The sequence below is a fragment of the Teleopsis dalmanni genome, chromosome 1 (genome assembly GCF_002237135.1).
Source record: "Teleopsis dalmanni isolate 2A chromosome 1, ASM223713v2, whole genome shotgun sequence".
Classification (NCBI taxonomy): Eukaryota; Metazoa; Arthropoda; class Insecta; order Diptera; family Diopsidae; genus Teleopsis; species Teleopsis dalmanni.
In genome coordinates, this window is record NC_051846.1 from 171,454,960 (window position 1) to 171,481,106 (window position 26,147).

The 26,147-nt window shown below is 27.9% G+C and overlaps 2 protein-coding genes across 6 annotated transcripts in view; both read right to left on the bottom strand.

The window, feature by feature from the left end:
• Positions 1 to 9,358: 9,358 nt before the first annotated feature.
• LOC119670133 (glutamine synthetase 1, mitochondrial-like) lies at positions 9,359 to 10,883 on the bottom strand. Its single transcript, XM_038080269.1, has one exon. The coding sequence runs from the start codon at positions 10,730 to 10,732 to the stop codon at positions 9,521 to 9,523; it is 1,212 nt and encodes a 403-aa protein (XP_037936197.1). The 5' UTR covers positions 10,733 to 10,883; the 3' UTR covers positions 9,359 to 9,520.
• A 3,820-nt stretch (positions 10,884 to 14,703) lies between these two features.
• The window catches only part of LOC119670135 (rho GTPase-activating protein 26), a 99,350-nt gene continuing 87,906 nt past the window's right edge, over positions 14,704 to 26,147 (bottom strand). For 2 of the 5 annotated variants that reach the window (XM_038080275.1, XM_038080270.1), the window contains 9 exons: positions 20,428 to 20,643; positions 20,293 to 20,364; positions 20,166 to 20,217; positions 17,667 to 17,980; positions 17,269 to 17,599; positions 17,082 to 17,187; positions 15,736 to 17,022; positions 15,585 to 15,664; positions 14,704 to 14,894 (listed from right to left, as the gene is read on the bottom strand). In XM_038080275.1, coding sequence (XP_037936203.1) covers positions 14,794 to 14,894; positions 15,585 to 15,664; positions 15,736 to 17,022; positions 17,082 to 17,187; positions 17,269 to 17,599; positions 17,667 to 17,980; positions 20,166 to 20,217; positions 20,293 to 20,364; positions 20,428 to 20,643 — 2,559 coding nt within the window. In that variant the 3' untranslated portion in view covers positions 14,704 to 14,793. The remainder of the gene's footprint in view (positions 14,895 to 15,584; positions 15,665 to 15,735; positions 17,023 to 17,081; positions 17,188 to 17,268; positions 17,600 to 17,666; positions 17,981 to 20,165; positions 20,218 to 20,292; positions 20,365 to 20,427; positions 20,644 to 26,147) is intronic. The other 3 variants (XM_038080273.1, XM_038080271.1, XM_038080272.1) reach the window with 3 other exon arrangements.

The following is a 26,147-nucleotide window of genomic DNA, read 5'->3' on the forward strand; positions in this document are numbered from 1 at the left end:
AGAAGTTTACTTTGAAATTTATTTTAAAAAATTTTATTTTATTAATATAAAAAAATTTAATAATAATATAATACTAAAATATAACATAAAATAATATATACTTACTTACTGCAGTCCTTTTCTCCCAGTGGAGCATAGGGTCTCAACATAAGGTCATAATAATAATAACATATCTTTAAGTAAATTATATAAAGGATTTCTTAATTTTTTGCACTTAATCATTGTTGTATTAATAACTTTAGATACAGTATTGAAAATGATTTAATTATTTTTATAATATTTATGACCACAGATGTCAGATAAACTTGAAACTGCAATAGTCAACAATTATTTTATATTTTTGGTTACCAAAATTAATGAGATACATTAAGATTATATATAAAAAAGTCTGTGAAATATGAAATAAAGACTAATATTTATTTTCTCTTCATCTTAATTTCAATCATAAAACTTTAAAAACCATTCACTTCCTATTAAACTACAAAATAAACACGCGATCGAATTATGATTAATTGAATCACAGCAAAAATTCAGTAAATCAAAGTTACAGATAAAGTCAATATTTATCTAAAAACTATAAAGCATGAATTAACAAACAAAAAGTGATAAAAATAAATGTGATATATCCAGTAAGTGATATATACATCGACATATATATTTTGTTTAGTATGAGCCAATATGGTAATACCAAATATTCTACCTTTTGATCTGGACAAGCAATAAGAATTTCTGAATTATTTACGATTTATTTACAAAGCAAACTAAAGTTGATTTTGCGGCTTAATATGTGTGAGTACTCCAAATTCATTGCCCATTGGGAAGACGGGAACAACATAATTAAGTGCCATGAAATATATTATTTGTGCAACTACAGATATCAGAGTCATTGCACCAACCACCAATTGTGAACAAGTCAAAAAAAAATGCATATCTATACATGCTCACGCTTACACTTGACTGAGTTGGATTGTACGTACTGAAGGGAATCTTGTAAATGAGTTGAACATATGAGAACATTTTGTTGCGCTACGTTTAGTATATTGATAAATTACTGCGGTAGTTCCTTGAAAGATATATTAAATAAATTCAGTCCGATTTCACAAACCCTTAAATAATAATTGCAATTCGATTTTTATTAATAGTTAATAGATTGTATATAGAATAAAAGATAATATATAGCTTAAAAATAGTTCAAATGCTATATACGGATAGAACAGAATAGAAATTTTTAATGCCATAAATCGACCCAAATTAACAAAAATAATCTCTTCCAATAAGAACCGGAACTCCACTTGTTAAAAATTTTCTTACATCGGACGAGATTAAAAGTTTTTATTTTAGTTTACTTTTACTAACCTAGCAGAACGCTTAGTTATACAAAATAAGTCTAGAGGACAAACAGAGCTGTTATTATAGCTCTTCGAATAGATACATTTAGTAGATACATCCATCTTTATCTTATACCGAGAATGAACTCGCCTTTCTCTTATATTGAGAAAGGACCGATGTTTTAAGAACGCACTAAAGGTTTAGACAAGCAGTTACCCAAAGTATAGCGACAAACTTCTGTTAAGTATAATTTCTAATTTCCATAATTTCTAAACTGGGTTGTGGACCAACTTCTTCTACAATAAGGCTTCGGTTCAGAAAATTAAATGCCTGATTGAATCCATATAAAATTGTGCGCAAGAACATTGAGGGGTAATGACAACCCTGGTTTTACTTGACAATTCCAAAGCACGTCGTAACAGTTTGTCAAAACTCTGGAAGAGGATTTTTAAAAGGACAATGATTTGATTGCTTTGATAAATTCGACTTCTCAATCAACTCGTATTTCAGTCTCCGATGCGTTACTGCATCATGTTTTTTTTTTTTTTGATTATTTGAAACACAATATGTACAATAATATAAACACATGTTTCATTTGACTACGACTAGTTCATACAAAGAACTATCAAGCAGTTTTGTTACATTTCAGAATACTTATTAGAATTGTCAAGTTATCAAAGACTTAGTGTTAATAGTAGTAATCTAAATTATTATTAGACTACTAATTCGGGAGTAGATCTGAAGTCTTTGTTCGTTTAAGTCTCCTCAATAGGCCAGATGTATTAGACAGATGGTTGACTATCTCGTTTGGATGCTGTTGTAATCGTTTTTTGATCGATCTATTTTGGTTCCAAACCACAAGTGCCATTTTTTCAATCCAATTCTAGCAAGAATGGAAACATAACATTTCCTCTGGAATGAAATTCCATATTCATGTAAACTGCTTTATCGCAAATCTCCTTACCAGAAACCAGTTCACAGACAGAATTTTGACTTTCAATACTTCTATAAATAATAAGCATGTATAACTACAACTACTAGTTATTTTCAAAATATTGACATAAAAAGTCGTCTAGTTACTGGCAATACTATCACGCCATTTTAGTCATATTAGGCATAGATTTTTCATGTTATATAGCTTTATCACATGTGGTTTAAAACCAATAATATAAATTTTTATATCAATTTCTAAGGTTATTTCAAACTTTTCATCTGAAAAGAAATATATAAATACCAATAAAGTCACTGAAAAGTAACGTTTTTGTCTTAAAATATATTTAAGGACTATATCGCATTGGTTATATTATAAAAAACCGTGTTCAGATCCTATGATCTGAGTAAAAAAACGTTATGCATTAAAGGTTGCAGTTCAATCATTATACTGCAATGAGATTATTACAATAAAAACAGGGGATCCTATTTCAATTCTGCATTATACGTACTTAATAAGATAATGCGTCAGACCTTAAAACTGAATTACTTATTGTAGACGTAATGAAAATAGAAAATATTAACTACAGAGCGCAAAATAACTTATAAGATATCACAGCGTTTACACAGAAAAACAGCATAAAAACACAAACAACACAAGTTCAATCCGATCACCAAATATTTCTCACACATAGAAATCCAATGCAATTGCTTTATTTTATATCAGCTGATATAAGATTAATATAAGATTGATTGGTACGTTTCCTTCTTGGTTTGGCGCGAATAATTCAATTTATTGTTTCATAAGATAGAATAACAGCTGATTTCTTTATTACAAATAATTCAATCTTTATTGTAAATATTTAAATAGTATTTAAATATTGTGTCCTGACTAAAAGGTACTCTATGAAGCAATGATAAACTCCGATCTAAACATCAAGAGATCTGAGAGAAGAGTAAAGTGACATTTACATCTTACCAACAGTAAAAGTGGTTGTACAATACTCACAATAGCTAACCATTGACATGATTTCATCTAGAACTATAATATATTTTTTATATAAATGTTAGGAAATAATTTTTTCTGGATGTAATATAATATCCAACATGATTGGTTTGAAGTAGAACACAGAAATTTTTTCAACTGGAAACATGTTCTGAATTTCTTCTTTCATTACTAATAGATCAAGTTCAATAGATGATTTTTTTGTTAGAATATAAGTACTATTAAATTAAAGTTTATTGTCTAAAGAACAAAGGACTAGTATTTTAGATGTAAAGAATTGTGTGGATTTAATAATTTTTAAATCTCAAATTGAGATATTTTTATCGAAACCTGATTAATTGAATACCCTAAAGGAATTTCTCCAACTATAAACCAGCCTTGAATTTTTTTCTTAATTACCAATAAATTCAATAATATTGTGCACTTTTTTTTATGTATAGGTATTATAAAAAATAGAGCTTATTGACTGAAGGTCTATGATCTAGTGATATTGATATGAAATATTGTGTGGATCCAGCAATTTAATAATTGAGAAGGATATAAAAATTACTCCAACTATAAATCTGTTCCCAATTTTTTCTTTATTGCTAATAGATTATGGAATATCATTAATATTTTTTTATTATTATATGCTTAAATTGAAGTCTTTTATCGGAATGCAAGAAATCAATACTATGGATGAAAACTATTGCGTGTATCCAATAATCTTTAAGTCTTACATTAAGACATTTTTGACGGAATCCGAATTAATTGAGTAGAATATAATAGTTTTTATCGCTCTAAACCTTCCCTGAACTTTTTTGCTTCATCACCAATAGCTCAAGGAATGTTAGGAATATTTTTTTTTTATATATATAATATAAAATTAGAGTTTATCGACCGGACAAAAAGAAACTTGTATTATAGATGTAAAGCATTATGCAGGTTTTGCTGTAGTTTTTAAATTTTACAATAGGGTTACTTGTCAAAATCTGAATAATTGTTGGGATTGCTAATTCTGATTTAAAAGTGCCCGGTTGAGGGTTGAGGAAACAATTGATATTGAATAGAATTAAGACTTACAAACGATTTACAACAGTTTCTACAAGTAACCAGAAACGACAGTAGTAATTTTGTCGAAATATAACTACAGTGCTTCTTATCATCCAATTTTATATAAAGTTCCTGAACTTAGAGAACTTTCTTTAATAGTCCTAATTAGAAAAAATTCTCTATATTCTAAATATGTTGTTATTATATGTAGTTTTCTGATAAATCTGAAACCACAGGAATCAACCGCGAATGTAAAAATGTAAAAATGCAATGTTGCTGTTATGTTCCAAGAAAAGAATTGCTTCTCCATGCTCGTAACTTGCCATGCCTATTCCCATGAATAGTGAACCTGTATGCACTCGTACACTGGTACACTCTTAGTTTATGACGCTGGTGTTTCCCAGACGCTCAAATTGAATTCAACAAGTTTGCGTGAGTGGAAAATATAATGAAGTGTAATGAAAATATACCACAAACCAACAACAACAACAACTCAAACAACAAAGGCAACAACATAGCACAACAAATAACAAACCAACCAAATTAAATATAAACAAACAAAAGTGAAGCAAGCAGTGTATATTAGGAATTTCAGAAAAAATTAAATTAAAAAATTTCAAAAATATTTTTAAAATATTTCAACGGAAGCCGAATGTGAATTTCATTGAATGTGAAATTAATTAAAGCAAAACACCTTTAAAAAATATAGAAGAACCTGCAAATACAGCAAATTCCTCTGCGATCAAAGACTTTCGAAGACGACTACCAAAGAAGGCAGCGAAGAATTGTCAAAGTCAATAAACCTTCTAAGCATTGGCAGAAAGTGCGAATTGAATGCACTCTGGGAAGTATCTAAGCACTTCATTTCGTGCAAATGTAAGAAAAAAGATAAAACTAGATTTTATCTATCTTCATTGAGTCTGTTTTTCTTATTCTTGTTCGACTTCTGGCAGACGCTTGACCCAGATTTTGTGAATAATTATTTAGCCATTAGATAGACTTAGTTTGCGATTGGCTGTGGGTTGCACATAGTATGTTCTGTATAGACTTTAATTGAAATCCGGTTGAGTGTTTCTGGCAGGTTAAATTGCATCTCTCACGCAAGGTTCGTTTTTTTTTTTTGTATATCGATATATTTAAAACTCCAGTGCATGACTTGAAAGGTCTCATGTCACCAAAACAGGAAAGAAAGTTGCAATTGAGATTATTTTTTCAATTACAAGTAAATTATTGAAAAATAAATCAAATACTTGTCAAAATATAATAGGAAATTAGGTGAATATATGGGTACATTGTTAAAAGTAAGTCATATTTTCTTATTGTATGTTGTATTTTAAATTTTAAAAATGAGTGCCAAATAAATTTCTTCTTAAAAGACTTAAAAATAAAATTAACAATCTATCAAAGATCATATTTGTGAAATTTTAATATTATATACAATATGAGTAATTATTTAAAGAAACCATTCTTCAGAAAATCTAAGGAGTACCCGAGTACTCGTTTTTGCGAGGAGTGCAAACAATGTGTAGAAGATACAAGAACATCCATATATAACCGTGTGGAATACTCAGCTCTTATATATTACAGGAGAAAAATTTTTCGCAATGAATTGATCTATGAATCAGAGTGGTGAATCATCAAACTTAAAAAGATTAAGACTTTACATATTGACATATTGTTTCTTTATGCATCATAAGTACTTCATAAGACAAAATTGTTATCTTAGATAAGTTTTTATCTTAACATAAATTAAATTTATTTTACTGAAGTTATCTTAAAACACTCCCCCGCAGTATATTTTTGGGTAAGGGTCTACATATATACTGTAGGTTATTACATTATTAGTGAAAATAAAAACCTCATTATTATTTTGTTTTAGGAACTGACCTAGAGACCTAGAGATCAATTATATCCCTTCATTAACTTAAAGTATTTTTCAAAATCCAATTTCCTTTAGAAATTATAGTATTAAACCTACATTATAGAGTTTTATTTCTTCGTCCGTTATGAGTTGCTTAACTAGTTACTTCTTACATTTATACATCAGTGCCTGATAAACTCCTAGCATGTGTATTGAGTTCTCATTCTCATCCCTATAAAACCTATAAATTTCATTAGAGTAAATTTCCAGTTTTTTAAAATGATAATTCAATCTACAGTGCTTAGTCAGAACTTCCGTAATGATTCCTAAATTATTATTAGTTAGTTACATACAATCTTTCATTTGTTTAAAATTGATTACCCTTATAAATAATTTCGATTGTAATAGATAGCCCTGATAGATTATTCTAGTACAACTTCGTTTATTTCTCAACTTCTTTCTGAATTCATAAAAACAAACTATCTCTTCCCAAGCAGCAATACCGTCTGTAAGGTGATAATTTAACGTAGAATATCCTGCAGAACTTCTACAATGATTCTTAATTTATTATAACTTTAATGTATATAATCTTGGAATGGTTTAAAGTTATATGGTACATTAGGACGAATGACATCCTCAGAGACCTCAAGATTGATCCGATCAAAAAATGCATAAAGGCTAGACCCCTGAAATTATTTACGAAAACTGACAGACTTGGTTACAGGCTCTTCGGGGAGGTGTGCAGATCTGAGGTCAATTATTGTTTAGTCTGATGAAGAGGGGTTTTGAAGATACCTCGAGTTAATAAAGAGTTAAAGTGCTCAAGTCCACTGGCTCAAATAGCTTCAACATAATAATAATAATAATAAACCAGTTCAACCTAAATAGAAAGCCCTTGTAAATTATCCTAGTATAAGTTTGTTTGCTTCTCATCTTCTTCTTCTTCTTTTTAAGGCACAGACCAGTGTGTATAGTGATAGTTTAATCTGCACTATTCTTAAATTATTTTTGCTTAGTTGAATACAAACTTGAATGTCCCCATAAGCGGTTTCAGTATAGCCTTCTCCGTTTTTCCTCTTCTGTCTGAATGGGTAAAAACATATTACCTCTTTCTAAGGCACAGAACAATGTATAAGGTGATACTTTAACCTACTGAGCTCTGTATAAGAATAAGAATAAGTACCTTTTAATAATCCAAAGATTTCAGTAATTCTTACAATCCTTGAATCATAATTGTCTAATTTACCAAGAGGGTACAGTTATATTTTCATTGTGATATTAAAAATTGCTAGCTGACCTATGGTTACATTTGATTAACCATTTATTTTTATTTTATTAGTACTTTTTTTACTTTTTAGATATATTAAAATTATTAATATAACAATAAAAAGTACATAATATTTAAATAAATTATTTATATCAAAATTAAATTTGATATTATTTATATATTCTCATTGATCTTTTCTTACCTCTTTGGGGTCCCTCTCAGTAATTAATCCGTTTTGGTGTTTGATTACATTGGGTTTTCTTAAAATTTTTAAAAACATTTAAAATAGCCTTTTTGACTAAAATTTTACGTCATATAATATTTTTTTTTTTTTGTAATTAACCACTTTTTAGAACAATTCTCAAGACAAGTTCTTCACATTCTTCGGAAGACAATGAAGTTGCCGTCACGGTTAGAAAAACACAACACAAAAAAAAAAAATAAAAAAAATTCATTCAGTGACACTTTAGTTTTTTTTTTTTTATATTTTTTCAAATTCATTTTTAATTCAAATTCATTAACACAATATTTTTTTTATTTATTCTATTTACATATTCTCTATTTTATTTAAATGGAGTAAAGAATAAACTAATAATGCAGAATGACAAACAAAAAGAAAACCGTTAATCGTTTAATAACAACACAATTCAAAGCCTAACACAATTTTAATTCACTTAAAGCAACAACAACAATAAAAATTCTATTAAAATTTCTTTCATTTATTTATTAATTTTTTTTTTTTGTGTGCACTAAACATGAATGCATAAACAGTTTTTTTTTTTAAATGAACTTAAACAATTGTAATTGAAACAATTTTTATTATTAATTTACAAATAAAAGTATTAATTTTTTTTAAATATTTTTCGGTTATTCATTCACTAAAACGGTTTTTAAATTTTTTTATTATTGTTTTTATTTTATTTCTAAACCGAAAACAAGTTGCGCTCCAAGCATTTTAACCACTCGCGCAAGCGCTTGTTTACAAACTGCAGCGGGTGATTTATCAGTTTGTTTATTCTGATTGCATTCTTATTGGAGCACTGCGTTTACTCTCACTTTTAATAAGAATTTGACTCTCACGACATTTGTACTGTGAACAGACACTGTCTACAGCACTGCCAATAGTAAGTTTTCAAATGATATTTTCTTCTTTTTAGCTGTTTTAAGCGAAATCTTAAATAATAATATGTTAGAAAAAATATAAGAGATGGCGCTGTGTGTTAGTTTAAAAACTAAAATTTATTATTATAAAAAATGAGGACATCTACTTTTATATGAAAAATAAATAAATTTTAAATATAAATATAAAAAAAGTATAAATATAAATTAATAAATAAATTAAAAAAAATGCTAAATTAATAAAACAAATACAAAATTTTTTGAATTTGTTTATCGACCTATTTTTTTGTAATGGTTTTATATATTTTTTAATTCGGCTATAGGTCCTTTTTTTGTGTTGATCTGCAATTATATATACTCGATTAATTGCATTATATAAAATATCATATTCTTAAAGAAGTGTTTTTTTTTGTTTGTATTTTTCCATTAAAGTTATTTAAAGTCATATCAATATAAAAATTTTGCTGTAAAATTCAAGTAATGCTGTTACTGTTATAGTTGTTGGACTTCTTAATACACAGTAACTACCTTTTAGTAATCCCTAAGATGTAGAAAGGTTAAGGTAGAATCTCAGAGTCCTAATCAGCGTCAACACAGGACACAACACAGGTGGGCACTATAGGTATGATACAAATGCAATTTGCAAATATGTACATAATCCGATCGTAAGGAAAATAGGCTATACGGGTTTTGTCGTAATTTCTACAATCATATATAATCGATTAAAATTTTTTGTGAAACATTACTAAAACAGTACATTTTATTACAGAAAATTGTTTTATATATAATAAAATATTATTTAAACAATATGGAAATAACACACAACAAAACAATAAAGGATTTTCCACTATAATTGGAAGTTTAACAGTTCCATCATTTCGCATGCTGATATCACAATCTAACAATTATTAAATAAATAATATTTTTGAAGTGAATATAAACATGATATATGTTATTTTGTTACTGACGACCAGTCTTATTCATCCAAAAAGCAAGTTCGCATTAAAACATTTAATACCGAATACGGATCACAATTCGCAGCTGGTCTTCTATCTTCAAAATAACCCTTACCATTTTGTTCCACACTTCGAGGTATGCGCACACTAACACCACGATTTGCAACACCCCAACTGAATTTCTCAATATTTGATGTTTCCAATCGTTCTAATAGACGTCTTTTATTATCTTCTCCTCCTTTTGGATCATAAGCTTCTATATGCCTTTTTTGTTTTTTACTCAGTTTTTTAACTGCCTTTACAATTTCTTCCATACCACCCTCTTCACGCATTGCCTTTGTTGACACATTAGTATGTGCACCGGCACCATTCCAAGGCCCCAATACTGGCTTCGGATCAAAAGTAATAACAACACCATATATCTCAGCTATGCGGTGCAGTAAATAGCGTGATACCCACAAATCATCAGCCGCTTTTATGCCTTCTGTTGGTCCAATCTGAAATTCCCATTGTGCTGGTTTTACCTCACCATTTGTGCCAAAAAAATCAATGCCAACATATAGGCAGGCACTTATATGTGCTTCTACTATATCACGTCCAAACGCACGGTCTGCACCAACTGAACAGTAGTAAGGCCCTTGAGGTGCAGGAAAACCATGTTGAGGCCAACCAAATGGGTGACCTGTTACATCTAACATACTATATTCTTGTTCAATACCAAACCACGGTTCTTGATCTGCACACTCATCATAGGCACATTGACATGCTGCGCGTTTATTTGATTGCGTGGGTTCGCCATTAGCTGAATAAGTATCACACATAACGATTATGTCTTTTTTTGTTTTAAACGGATCTGGATATATGGCGCGTGGTATTAATGTTGTATCCGAATCCTCACCTGCTGCTTGATATGTAGAACTACCATCATATTGCCAACTTGGTAATTCGGAAGGACACTTTACTGGTTTCTTGAGTACTCGATCTTTCAGGCGTAAATTTTCACCAGTACCATCAATCCAAAGATAAGTGGCTTGATATGCATCTCCTTTTCTTGGTAAATTTTTAAATCGATTCCTGATCGATTTGTCGAGCACGACATTCGGAGAATGTTTAAGGAAGGAAGCATTCCGTACTAAGAAGTAGGACTGATTTGATTGGCTAATCTTTAAAAAATGTTTTACAATACAACTAGCAAAGCCATTTAATGTAGATCTCAATCCTATATTTTGCATTCTCTGTATTGTTTCGATGTGTTAAGTAGAAGCAAAACAGAATTTATTTAGAAATTCCGCATTTAGTCTTAGTTTTACATAATTTTGTGCCAAAAAATCATATTAGAGGTTTAAATTTTGTGCCAAAAAATGTTTTAAAATGTTTAAAACTGAAAATCCAAAACTTTATTATATAGTTAAATGTCGAAATAGTATTAAAACATTGGATTACTATGTTAATCAAAATGTTATTCTTTTTTCATGATAATCAGAGACTGATGAAGTCTAGAATAGGGTTTGCATATATCTATAAACGTCAAGTGTTATTTTTCTTCTTCTTTGGAAAATGTTTCTATATGAAATTTAAAATTAGGATGCATGAGAAATTAAAGCAGTAATAATGGCGGTAAGGCTAAGAGCAATCGATTCTACGTCCGACGACCACTTGTGATCATCAGAGATTAACTACGGCTTGTATTTCATGTAACACAGCAACGTAATGAGGGACTGCGCGGAGCTTCTTTGAAACTAATCTTGGTTGAGGTGAAAAAATCTCGTCATTTCAAACGATTGGAGTCAAACATCCATAGGGCTCAAATAAATGTATGCATTAGATTATAAGAACAGATGCCCAACACTTTGTAAAGTATAGTTGTATTTAGAAAATACGTTTGAAGTTGACACTTCTATGTGTGACAATTACCTGCTTAGGATCTAGTTATGCCCTGATCTTAGAGTAGGGCAGCTAATGCTGCATGTGAAATACATGTTTCTTCTTTAGTACAATGAATTGGGGGCTTGTTTATAGGTGTGTAACATGATCTGGAAAAGCGACCGGGTCAACGTTCTGGAACCACTCGCCGACCTCCACAACTAAGTGCCGTTTAGCACTCCCAAACGGACTACACAAACAGATCGCGGCAGGTTACAAAAACAACTACGATATCGGTATGGTCGATATTGGTACATGGGCTTACTGATATTAACTCCATTGCAATATATATCAATGTATTTATGATTAGAAAACTGACAACGATAGATACAAAGTGAAAAGAGGGCTTAGCTCACAAATTGATCAATTTTAAAATTGTTTATTAGTAATATACAATTTTTAAATAACATCATATGGTCACACTTCGACTTATCGAAACTGCTTAACATATTTTTGTATGGATTTTATACGGCTTTTTTACGAAGCTTGGTATTTGTGTCGAGTTTTAGTAAATTTGTCTAAGCAACGGATTAGTTTAAAAAAACTAGATTTGTACAATTTTTGCAGCATTTTCTTAATGTAAATTTTTAATATATATATTTTAAGTATATAAAAAATCCATTAAAACATCAAAATAAATTTTTTTTTGTTTATTATATTGCAATATACAATAACTAGATCAATCTTTTTAATATTACATTTATATTTATTTATTTCTTATTAATATATATAAATTTTGCTTATAATTTAAAGTGGCATTTCTCAACAAAACAACAAAAATAATATATATATACGTATGTATATGTATATATATAAATATATAGAAATAATTACAAAGCTTATAATAAAAAATAATATAGTAATCAATTTAATAATTATAAATTATTTTTAACAATTTAGATACAGTTTCATACAATAATATTTATAAAAAAAAAAAAACAATTCCGCAGTAAGTATATTTTAGTAAAATTTTTACACAATTGGCTAATGTTTTGTGTATATTTATTTTGCATATTTAATATACAAAATATATATATATATATATAGATAGTTATATGCATAAACTAAATAAGTGGTGTGTAAACTTTTAAAAAAGTGATATTTGTTTAGTATATTAAACTAAACAATAAATTATTCCATAATTAAGTGATTTATTAATATATAATTTATATTCACATACATTAGAAATATTTTTTTTATTTTTTTATATTACTTAATAATAACTAGGTTATTTACAATTTCAATATTTTTATTAATTGTTAATATATAACAATATAGAAATTTATTATACACAAATATTTTTATAATAGATTTCATTAATGAAATTTTTTGGGGTTTAAAGGATATAAATAATTTTACATTAAGACCACCAATTTTTTTTTATTTTATAAATATTAAGAATATATAAAAATATCAATATTTATATAGGTTAAACAGATCATTTTAAGCAACAAAAACTTTATAAAATGGAATGTTTTGTCAGAAAAAAAAAATAAGTAGATATATATGAAATAATTAAAAAACTAAAAATAAATAAAAAGAATATATTGAATATGTATTTGAATTTATCTATGGAAGTAAATATGAATTTTTAAAGAATTATAAATTTTTTGGCGCAGTTTTTATTTAAATAATTTACAGAAGGCAGTAAATTATTTCTAGATATTGAACATTTTTATTAGTAATAAACTTTTTCTTGAGTACTTCCAATAAATAAAATTTCAAAAATTAATTTATAATAAATTTTATAGTACTATGAATGGTAGGTTATAGTGTTTATGTAAAATATATTAAAATATACATATTAATTTTACATTATTTCAAAAGGTAATATAGTTTATATATGTTCATATGTTTTGTTAGGTGGTTTCAGTTGAATGTATTAATAATGCAATGGTTCATAAGAAAGATCCTGCCATAGACAGTATATATTTTGGACAGTTATATAATAATTGTAATATTCTTTTACAGTAGTTGGTATTTATAAAAGTTTAGGAAAAATAATATATAAAGATGGAATGTTTTCGATAGATATATATATCTGTCTATACAAGTAACAAAATGATTGTTTAACTTAAATCGGCACAACCATATATAAAAATAATGCTACATATTTAAAATAGACAATAAATAAGTATTATATGTAACTGAAGCATTATAAGCATTTAGTTAACATCGATAATACAAATATATGTATACAGATTATTTATTATTTTTACTTGACAGAATTTTTTTTGTGTTTGCATATTTATTTCACAATTATTACAGTTCCTATAATTGATAAATAGGTATCGAAATCTTCTATGATTGAAATCTTTTAATCTTTTAATTATTACAGTACTCATAATTGACAAGTTAATTAAATGAAATAAAAATAAAAAAATTGGTGTTGATTAAATGATTTAGTTTTTTATATTTTAATTTATATATTGACAATTAAAAAAGATAGTACTTAGAAATACTCAAATATTGTAAATAATAAATATTTCCCTACTGCATTTTAATCCCAACAGATAGAAATAACATTCAAAAGTAGATATTTGAAACAACTAAAAATAAAGAACCAGTTATGGACATAGCTAGGATTTCATAGCTAGAACCCATTTTATATTTGTGTTTAATATATTATTTTTTATAAAAACCGGGTACATGGGAGAATAGATGTTCGGAGTTTCTAGCTACTCCATTGGAACTAGTAAAAAACAATAAATATTTGCAGAAAATATTATGTACAAAAAATATTAAATTAGAAAATAAATAAAATCAAATATTTAATGAATTGTATTTCAAAAGTAATCTGGTGGTTTTTAATACAAAAACAAACAAAAAATAAGCACAAATCTATATCAAGCGATATATCTAAATTAATTTTTACATTCTCAGTTCTTTTATTTTTTTATAATTTTTTAATATTTTATAGAGCAAAAGTTTGCTTGTGCTTTTTTCCTAAACTAATTTCATATGTGCTGAATATTTTATTATGCATGTTTACACATATTACAAACATTATATTATTTATATAATTTTTACATAAATTTAGTTACTTTTAATAATTTGAATTATTTCATCAACTACAATCACATACAATTAATGTTTATTTTTACTCTTATCCTACATTTGAATACAAACATCAAATGCACTTTTTTGCTAATTAGCAACTTTTGTAATTATTAATTAAATTAAGATTCGTTTTAATATAAATATTTACATTAACATAATTTCAAATATAAAAATTTATATTAAAACATTAATTAATTTAATTAACAAAAAGGAATGTTACTAAATAAAGAACGAATTTAAAACATCTTGCGCAGTTCGTTATTCAAAACTGCAATTTTCTCTTTCAAACTTAAGGAATTTCAATATATAATTAATGGTATGGTTTTAAGTGTTCCACATAATTCTCTGGTATAAGTCCTGTTTTTCCATTTAAAGTCCCTTGCAGCCAACCAGGCTCATGCGAAAACCGTACTAAAATAAAAATGAAAGTTGATTAATTTATTTGCAAGTAAGAGAGAATATGATTAAGTTGTATCTTATTTTCAGAGTGAGTTAACGCAATAATGAGCTAATAAAACTTAATAAGAGATGGAGTATGTTATTTTTGGTTTAGGTGGTGACTGTTCTTTAGTGTAAACTAAAGCTTTTACGACGGTATATTGTCCTATCCTCGTTAGTCTATTCGGTTTAGAAATCTCTAAAGTTCGTTAATATCAACTTTTGCTAGCTCGCCAAGATTATTAAATCTTATTAAAGATTTATCTAAGGTAGCTATACTCTACTTTAAAAGAGCAGGTTATCAGGAGAGATTAGTATGACAACTCAGGTGGAAGAACAATAATATAGCAACAGATCAGTGTAAGGGAAGGTAAAGAGGAAAAGGATAGGTGGATATGTTTAACCATACAGAGGAAATAGTATTTATTTTTTCTATGAAAAGTACAGATTATTATTTTTCTTTCATTAACTAAAAAATATTGTTTAAATCGCGGTGTCGATTAAACTTATTTACAGCCTCGCACTTTTATTGGAATTAAATCATGGTTTTTTATAAAACATTTCTTATACTGGAGACAAAATAATTTAATTTATGTAAATATGCTTTAGTATTCTATAATTTTGCTCGCTCATATATTTATTTTATAAAATTTATTTAATTACCGTGTGTGATAATTTGATTTGGTTCAAATGATAGTTCACCTTCACTTTCACCCATACAAGCATACAATGTACGCACACATCTGCAATACACAACATACAATAAAAAATATTATTATAACAATATCATTTTAGTAAATAACTAAGAGCTTACGCAGTTCCCGCAGATAAATCACGTTTGATCTGATTAACATCTTTGTTTCGATGCATTTTTTGCGGTGCATAATCACTTGGTTCATTTGGTGAAGTTCCAGTGCTAATCAGTGAAGGAGCAGCTGTAGCTGTAACTACGTCATCACAAGTCGAACCAAGTAAAGTAGTTAATGGTGAAGTTTGTGCTGACATTGAGGCATAATCTATTGAATTTCGTGGTCCAATCAAACGATTTGATGAATTTGTAATTGCTGAATTGCCAACACTAGCACTACTACCACCATTATTAGATGACAGCGAATCACAAACGCTCTCATTTGAACTGGATGTTGATGCAGCTACACCAGGTGAGTAGTGTTTTGGCTGCGCACATGCATTCAGTCCACGTGGTTGCACATTACTTTTAAGTACTGAAGATGTACCATAAATTGCCTCGGTGCGCATAGCTAGTGTAGGCGGTGAGACATTGTTGACATTATGCCGGCCACTGCTATTGATACTATTTAGACTATTAGTCGTCATATTGGAATAAATGTGATTTCCACCCGAACTATTGGCAGGTGTAGCAGTCGCCATTAGAAAGTCATGTCTTAAGTTTGTTGCATTTGCAGGAGTAGCATGATGCGCTGTCAGCCCGGAACCATTAGTACCAGCACCAATTACATTTTGTGTAACCATTGAGTAAATGCTTTCAGAACCACCAGCAGGGCGACGTGAATTCATGTCCGACTGTGACATTAAATGCAAATTTTTAACACTGCCCATATTACCACTCAGACCAAGTGCATTTCCTTTTGAAGATATACTACCACCGCCATTAGAGCTGTGTCCACCATTAAGACCATTCGATGCACTGTTATTACTGTTTACGCCATGTGCGTACATTATACCATTAGGAATATTTTGCAAACTTGTCGACATTTGTGAGTCGGCGAAATTTGATTTACTCATTGATCTATAAACTTGCTGTTGTGGTGAATACATTGATGTTCGTCCACCAGTACTCACACTACCGTTACCAGGCCCCGCAGCATTATTGCTACTTTGATTTGCACGTTGCGAACGTATGGGTGGACTTGTTTTTGCTGCAATTTTAACAACTGCAGTACTAGGATCCATTTTGAAAATGCGTTCATAGTTTTCTATTAAAATATTGATGACAATATTATTGAATTTTATATCTAAAATGGCTGCCACCGTTTCTTCCAGTGGACGTAATAGTGTTGGGCCGAATACTACACCCAAATTAAAAACTGACATTTTGTTCTTTTCATATTTGCGCGATACTCTGTAAGAAAACATTTTCATTAGTTTTTATTGTATAATTAATAGAAGAAAGTTACTTACTCAGTTAAATGACATATAACCAAATCTAACATTTTAAAATTTGAGTCAGGCAGTTTATAGACAAGTTTATGTACCTCATAAACCCGCTGACTAAGACTTTCTTTTTCTGCAAATTTTTAAAAAAAAAATAAGTACAGTTAGTACGTATTGTTAAAAAAAAGTATGTAAACTTAATTCAAATACTTACTGGCTGCCTCAATAAAATCACTATGATAGCGATAAGTCATGAGTGGTTCGGTTAAATTGCGTAAATATGTTTTTAAAGCACTAGCTATTGTATTGCTCTCCATGAGATCTCTATATTGTTCATCACTAAATATTGACTCGGTCTTTTTACGATCCATTCCTAATGCTAACAACTTTGATATCTTAGTACCAACACCACTCTTACGATATATGCCCTCATCTTCAAGGCCACGACTTTCAAGAACATCTATACATTTTCGTACAAAAGCGAAGCCCGTTTCATCTAATTGATATTCCTCTCCTGCTTTCACTTTACCTGGCGCCAGATATGTCTGTAAGATATTATGATGTAGAATTAAAATATTATCACATATAATTATTTTTATTGTATAAACCTACCGGCTCTGTTCCATCCATTGCATTTAACCACGCTTTGCGATCTTCTTCGCTTAAAGCTTGAAATGTATAGACTTGACCAGGTCTCTCTTTGAATGTTAAATCAAAACAGAAACGTTTCTCAAACTCAGTGGCACGTCGTTGGCATGAAACCAAAGTCAGTTTTTCCTCTTCACGTAATTCAGGTTTCGATGAACTGTGATTCATTTGATTGAATTGCAGCATTGTGAAATCCTTCTTTTGTTTTTTGTAAGTACAATAGTATTTCGTCCATGTTGCTTTAAATGGCTCTGGAAGAGAAATTTTCAATAGGGAACCTATTTAAGGAGTTAATAAATGAGACCACATCCAGATACAGGGGGAAAAATATAAAAATTAAAAAAATAATATATTAATTTAAATATATTGACCATATACAAATTAGTTATAATAAGTAAATAATAAAAGCACAAACAATAATACTTTTAGCATTAAAATAACTACATTGGAGAAAATATAATATGCAGGGTAGAGAATTAATAAACAATTGCAGTTTTAAATTCCAAGAAAAAATTTTTAAGATAGTTTTCATTAAGATTATTTAAAAAAAAATTATTATTTACTAAATTTTTTATTTTTGAAAAGGTTGTATAACAGCTAATCAAACTGCCAAAAACTAATAACAAGTGTTTTAGTGATATAGAATCGATCATTAATGAGACCTTCATAAGGATCTATATATATATATTGTTATAATACATATAAAGACATATTTCAAATCAGTCAAGGGCGGGAACAAATGCTGAAACTGAAAACAAAAGAGTATTCGTCACCAGCTTCATCTTCAGCAACAAAAAGTCATATCAAGAACTTTTAAAATTTATATTGAGTAGAATCGCCGAATTAATCTTACTCTGTCATAACCAAAGTGACTTCCGATTAGCACCATCGATTCATTTATCACTTAAAACCTATAACTGAACAAATTTAAGAGTTTAATTCGAATATATTTTGGTTTCAAAAACGACTGGGTCTACGTCTCACAGCTAATTGTCATTTTGAGGACCAAACGCCAATTACCCGTACCAAATGGGACTTTACCAGCAAATCTTCATGGGTTACCAATAAAACAACATATATGTTTCTTTTTCCATTTGACACTCTTCGTTTTTATGAAGAATTTATTTTATTAGTTTGTCTGAAAAATAATTTTGTCTTTTCGGAAAAATAATTTTCTTAAAATAAAAAAATAATTGGATTGAATAATATCTACTTTGGTTCACTACTTTTTGTCATCTTTTTGCCAATAAAATAATTTTTACTTATTTTAGGTTTTTACAGATGAAAAGAAAACTGATTCAGATAATTTTTACCTTCCTCATTTAAAGCAATGGTTTCAAAGTTGGTCTGAAAATGCTTTCAACTTCTCAACACTTTAGCATCGAGGAACTGTGTTACTCTTATTTGGGTACCGGGACATAAAAGGCATGAGGGCAATGAAATAGCAGACTCTCTAGCAAAGAAGGGTGCATTTACTCCTTTCATTGGTCTGCGAGGTAACAAATAGCTTCACAAATAACTTATAATGTGAACGGGAAAAACAAAATCTACTTGAACACTGGAGAGCCGAAACAGGCATCCGGCAGTCAAGAAATTTCACTGATCCTGAACACATCAAAGTTGACGCTATCCTTAACCTTAGCAGAAACGATATTAAAATCTACACTGAACTCCTTACAAGACACTGTAGACTTAATTACCGCATGAAAATTATAGATATGAACACATCAAAGTTGACGCTATCCTTAACCTTAGCAGAAACGATATTAAAATCTACACTGAACTTCTTACAAGACACTGTAGCCTTAATTACCACATCAAAATTATAGGTGCGGTAGAAAGTGATTGCTGTCGACTCTGTCATGAGGAGAAGGAAACGTCAACACATATTCTATGCAACTGCCTAGCGGCGGCAAGACGTAGACTTGACTAGAAGCGGGATCTTAGTCCCAAATCAATCTTGGGACTAATCAGGTCTTAGTCAAACAGTTAAAATCAAGCCCACAGCAATTACAAGATTTATAGTCTAGGATTCTTTTAGTTGGGCCTTTAGGCGTATAACCTATTATTTAATAATAGTAATAATATAAAGCAAGGGTTTTAGTTTTGCCGTCTAAAACATTTGTAGATAGCGGAATAAGTAATCTTAAGATAGATTTGAAATACCGGAATCAGAAGGTGTCTAATTTGGATTATATACTGGTTGGGTTATACTGGTTGTGGCAGTATATCCCAACTTATCTGTAAAAGCTATTATCGAATTAGTAAAAGAAATGTTTAAACGAATTTTTAACGATCGGCGTTATTATCTTGAACTCTTTTAAAGAAAAAAACAAATAAACTCGAACTGCAATATTTCTCAAAAAGCAAATAAAGCTAAAAGCGAAGGGAATTTTACGCAACTAATTTGAATTATTCTATTCATAAATTATAAAAAAAAAATCAAATAAAACATTTACTTACTTTTTTCCATTAAAAACAGATAACCACGTTTGGTGTAATTTTCTTCTGGCTTCTGAAACAAAGGGTTAATCTTTTTATTTTCTAGAAGACACAAAACATAAAACTTTTTCTTTGGAACAATACATACCGTATGCTTTTCCATATACTTTGTTTTTAATTCATTCACTTTTTCTCTGGCTTCGTTGAAATTTTCACGTGTCTAAAAGTTTTAATATTTAATTAAAATAAAAAATTAATTAATTATCATTATGAAATGACTAACTTTTTGCACTTTATGCCGCAAATCCTGTAAATAATCGTGATTATCTTCAGCTTGCTCGTGTGCCGTGTGATAGAAGACAAGCCAACCAGATATGAAACCCAGTAAAATTTCAACAAACTCGAATTTAATGCGCTCTTGCACTTCCTGTATGCGTAGAACGTAACTTAATGACTCCTTCACATATTCACGATGATGCATGCCCAAACTCGCATCGGCCTGAAAAGGTTAAAATAATTAAAAATTAACAAAGAAAACAACAAAACCAATTTTATCAAATTTTGAAAGCAAATTTGAAATTTTGAACTTTAAAAAGTCAAATGTCACATCATTTTGCAACAGTGATGACAATAATTTGGTGATTGTCTAGAAGAAGTAGTTTTTCCAGGAAATTGAGTTTTGACAACAATATGAGCAGCACCAGCATGAGTCCATCATAACAGAAAATGAGATGAAACAAATTAATTAACGAATACTTCGTATTATTTGAAAGTTTTAATTGGACTTTTGTTTAACAAGGAAATTAATTTTGGCATGAATCTTTCTAAGAATAACAAATGGAGAAGAAATTTGATTGATAAATTTTATATTACAGATACCTTTCACCTACTGTAATATGCTAGTTTTCAAGTCCTTCATTTTTTTTTTTTTTGTCAAAATAAGCTAGAAAGGTTCGAATAGGAGAGTTGTCAAATGACATTATTATTTTCAGGACATTCAATTACAAAGTGTAATAACTACAAATACTTGATTTTTAATAGACAAGTTCTATATACTGATACTGATATGCATATATGCAGAAATTGTGAATGTAGAGATAATATTAGAGAGCATTGATATTCTTTAATATCAGATTTAAGGGTGCTCAAGGAAACAAAATTGATATTAAAACAAAAAAACTAACAGAAATACCAAGAGAGTTATAAAATTACAAACAAACAAAAAAAAAAAATAATAGTACCCACCTAAAGTGGTAGGCACAATACCAATCAGTCATGTCTATGCCATTTAATCTAAAATCGGCATTAGAAATAACTCCCACAAGCCCCTAAACTGTCTTTATTATTTGTAGTTTTGTAAGGATCACCTATAAGTCCTAGCCTCACATTATTTCACCACAAGAAATTTACTTGTTCTGAATTAAGATGCGGGTTCGAAATATTTCAACCTCCTCCTCTCAATTACCACCATTCACGTCATTGTTTCTTTATATTCTCATAAATCCGACTAAATGAATATATTAAAATAAAATAAAAATTAATTTTTGTTGTTGTAGTTCACTACTTCTCGAAACCTCTCTAACAAAATACAATAGTTTCTATTAAGTAAAATAGGGTACCACTGTCATAACTGATGTTAAAATACTAATTATTAGTTTTTTAAGCTATAATTTATTTTAAGAATGGGTAACTTATATAAAAGATATATTTTAGTTGGTAATGAATTTGAACAAAAAGTAACTCTATTTCATTAAAATCTTAGGAAAACAAATATTTTTAAAAAATTATTGAATTAAAAAATTATTGAATTAAAAATAATAAAAATAATATAAGTAATTAGTAATTATTTAAAATAATTATTAAAAATAGAAATCAATTATTAATTGATATGTTTATTATTTATTACTAGATGGCTTATTATGTATACTTTATATTGATTAAAAATAACAACTAATTATTAATTGATATATTTATTATATTACTGAAAGTCTTATTATTTATATTATACCTATATAAATTAAAAATAACAAGTAATTAATTAATCATACACGTATTATTTATTACTAAAAGTCTAATTGGAATGTTTAAAGTTTTTTCGAACAGTAGTGAACTACAACAACAAAAATTTATTTTATATTAATTTTATAAATTAAATTTTTGGCTGTTTCGAGTACTGCCAAATACCCATCATCAGTGGTCTTGGAAATAATTCTTGTGTTTAATTATTTGTAAATAATTTTTTTTAGACTGCCAGAAATCGAACTTGTGTCCTGCCAAAATTGAAGCTTAGAGTCAGCGCACTATAACAATTTAATAAATAATACACTTATTGTTTATCATTAAAAGGCTTATTTTAATTTTTTGATATTAATTATTATTATCATTATGGTTAAATTATTACTCATAAATTATTATTATTTTTAAATTATTACTATTATTAAATTATTATTATTATTTAATTATTATTATTATTAAATTATTATTATTAAATTATTATTATTATTATTATTAAATTATTATTATTATTAAATTATTATTATTAAATTATTATTATTATTATTAAATTATTATTATTATTATTAATTATCACTATTATTTAATTAGTATTATTATTAAATTATTATTATTATTAAATTATTATTATATATAAATAATAAATATATAAAAATTTATTTTATTTGAGCCTATATATTTTATAATAATGTAAATAAAAAATTTTTTTAAACTTACATATTTGAATCCACCATTTTAAGAATAATAATACTTTTAAATTGTTGTAAATTTAATAAATGTCATCATTTTGTCTTACAAAATATATTAGAAATATGGACAATACTATCGATATCTAAAATTCGTTTGACAAATACACGAAGCGATTAGTGATAACAACAACAACAATAATAACAACAACTGACGTTAAATAAGTTAAGTGGTGACTGACAGCAGAATTAGTCGAAGTATGTGTGGTAGGAATCCTTGAAATGAAAAAGGATTCTTTTTTGTCAACTGCTATGCAGCAAGTAGATAAAAAGTGAAAGTATCTTAAGTTTGAAAATTTTTTTATTTTTTAAAAACATTAACAAATAACACAGCACTAACGAACACTTTTTTGCATAAATAGAAATATTTTTCTCTGTCTTCGGATTAAGTAATTATGTTACACTTTGACACTTTAAAAATATTTTTCAACATATATACTCGTATGCATAGCTTGTTTTATTTCTTTAGATGTATTGGATAGGTATTTTATTAAATTATTATTTTTAAATATTGTACTTAATATTCATTTGAACAAATAATATTTGATTTCAATTAATTTATAATTTATTATGGATTAAAATGAATTATTAAAAGTAACTCCTTATTACGACTTCGAATGCTTGAAGCCCGAAGCCCGTGTATTTGTATCTGCTCACGGAATTTTTACTATGAATGAATAAACTTCACAAACACAGTGAAGACAACATAAACGTACATGAAATGAAATACAAAGTAAAAAAGAAGCATAAAAATCAACAACAAAAATAAGTGTTTTGAAGAGAATCGAAAAAAGGTGAAAAGTATTTACTGAGAGTTCAAAGCTTTTAGTCGTAGTAGGTTGACTTTTTAAGGGTCGAAAATGTCATAGTCACAACAAATGAAAAGCTCTACATATACACTTATAAGCATTTATGACAATTACACTACACTACACTACATTGTCCATCTTTAACTATAGAATAACATTCATAATAAATCTAAAGAATAATAATGGAATACTGAAACTAAAGTAAAGTAAAAATAAGTTAGACATCCATGAACAAGTCATTGCTAAGCAAAATAATCTCAAATCAAAAGTCGTTTCGAGAGTACTGAAAATATGGATATACAAGGCTATTATCTACCTATTATTATCTGGTTAGATGGAAAGTCAAAATCTTAAAGTAGAATGAATGCGATCGCTTATACGTGGCCAAAATGAAAGCTTATTAGAAGAATAACTGCTTACGTAAAAGTGGTAGCAGGACATTATTGAATAAGAACAAAAAATGAGATAGGGAATTTGTTAAGAGATATGAAATACAAATCCTATAGTCTCCAGAGATTAGTTCTGAAGAATCTGTCGTCAGGATGGGTTAACCATGTAACATGCAAAGCAACCAAACTATTAAAACGTAAATTGTGCTTGTAAATACTCAATCGAATTAGAAAGTTGAGGAATCTATGGAATATTTGTAACAAGTCATATGGACTGGAAGAGTGTTATAATAGAAACCAAAGCTGTACTTTGCCTAAAGCATCAATGAAGAAGCAAAAGAGATACTTAAGTATTATAATAATTTGTTTACGAATTTTTACTGGGATTACTAATTATTAGATAAAATAAAGTTTCTCACTTTGAATTTCATATTTTTTTTCTATAAACGCAATTGGTAAGATATTAAATATATGCAAACATTATCGATATAATACGGTCTGGAGCGTATAAGTTCTGTAATAAACATTCGTATTAATGGAGAGAATAAAAGGAAGTCCTCAAATTCAATTCTGTCTATTATTTTCCATTTAGAAATATGATTTTAGTATTTAGTATTAGTATTAAATACGTAGAAATACGTATTTAGTTAAGCATCTGATAATAGCAATAATATAATATCACTATCTAATAATAGTTATATTTTGAATAATAATCTTGTCTTATAACATATTTTCAATGACATAATTAAATTAAATTATTTAACTTTACTTATGCAATATTTTGCGTATCATTTACGATCATTTATACATATATATTTATATATAGTTTGTGTAGTCTCTAAACAAATAATTAAAAAATTATGTATCAAATAAGTAATATTAAATAATAATAAACAATATTGTAATATATACAATAGATATACATTGCACAATAAACTAATATTACAATTTCAAATTGTAGTTCTAAAATTTATAAATCATAACATGTACAAAACAATTGTACCAGTAAAAGCTTTAAAAATAGAGCAAAGTTTCCGAAAGTTCGAAAGTAAGCAAAGTCATTAATTATACTTTAAAAATATTAATTTAAGTCAACCCGTTTAAAATAAATTAAATGCTTTATACTGTGTTTAATATTAAATATTATTTGGTTTTTATTTATTAGAAAACTAATAATAATGACCAGTAATTTAAATAGACCTACTACACAAAACCAAAAAAGCTATAGTCCTTATAACTTGTTAGTCCAGAGAGAGAGAGAGAGCTTTTACTCTATAAACTTCAGTTTCTGCTTTTCATGTCATTTTTGCAATTTTTATATACTTGCAACATATTTTCCAGCTGGTTCTTTGTTGTTTTCTATTTATATATATATATATTACCACAATTTGAACTTTACACTTCGTATTAGAAACAATAACAAAAGGACAATCATGATATTTATTGTCATGGGTTAAGTATTGCCACATTAAGTTTTCGAAGGATAATAGCATCATAAGAGTTAACATGGTGCTTCACTAAGAAAATAGAATGATGTCTTAAACACTTATTATTTATTGAGCAGCAGTTGGTAACGTGCTTCAAAGGACGATTGCACAAAAACTGTAAGTGATAAAAAAAATTCATCCACAAAAAATATTATCTAATTATAATAAGATAATAGTAATAAATAATAAATTACCAAAAAAAAAAAATTTAACAAAAATTCTGTGAAAAATAGGGTTACAGCGTTGTATGGCCAGAAAAATTTCAATAAATTAATCAAATTTTTGTAGTTGTTCTTTCTTCATTTCTGTTTGAACCCTTCTAAAGTGTATTTAGTTAACCAAAAAGAGTAAAATACTTATGTTAATTAAACGCATTATTTTTAATACACTAAGCGTTTCATAACTTCATGTATTTCAGGTTGACTTCTCGAAAATTTCTAGAATCTCGATAAATATTAAAAACACACTCCTATATTTTTTTTTTTTTGTCAGAGTATGAAAAGTCATTCGAAGGTAAAGCATGTCGATACAAAAAATCAGGTTTATAAAAAGAAATATT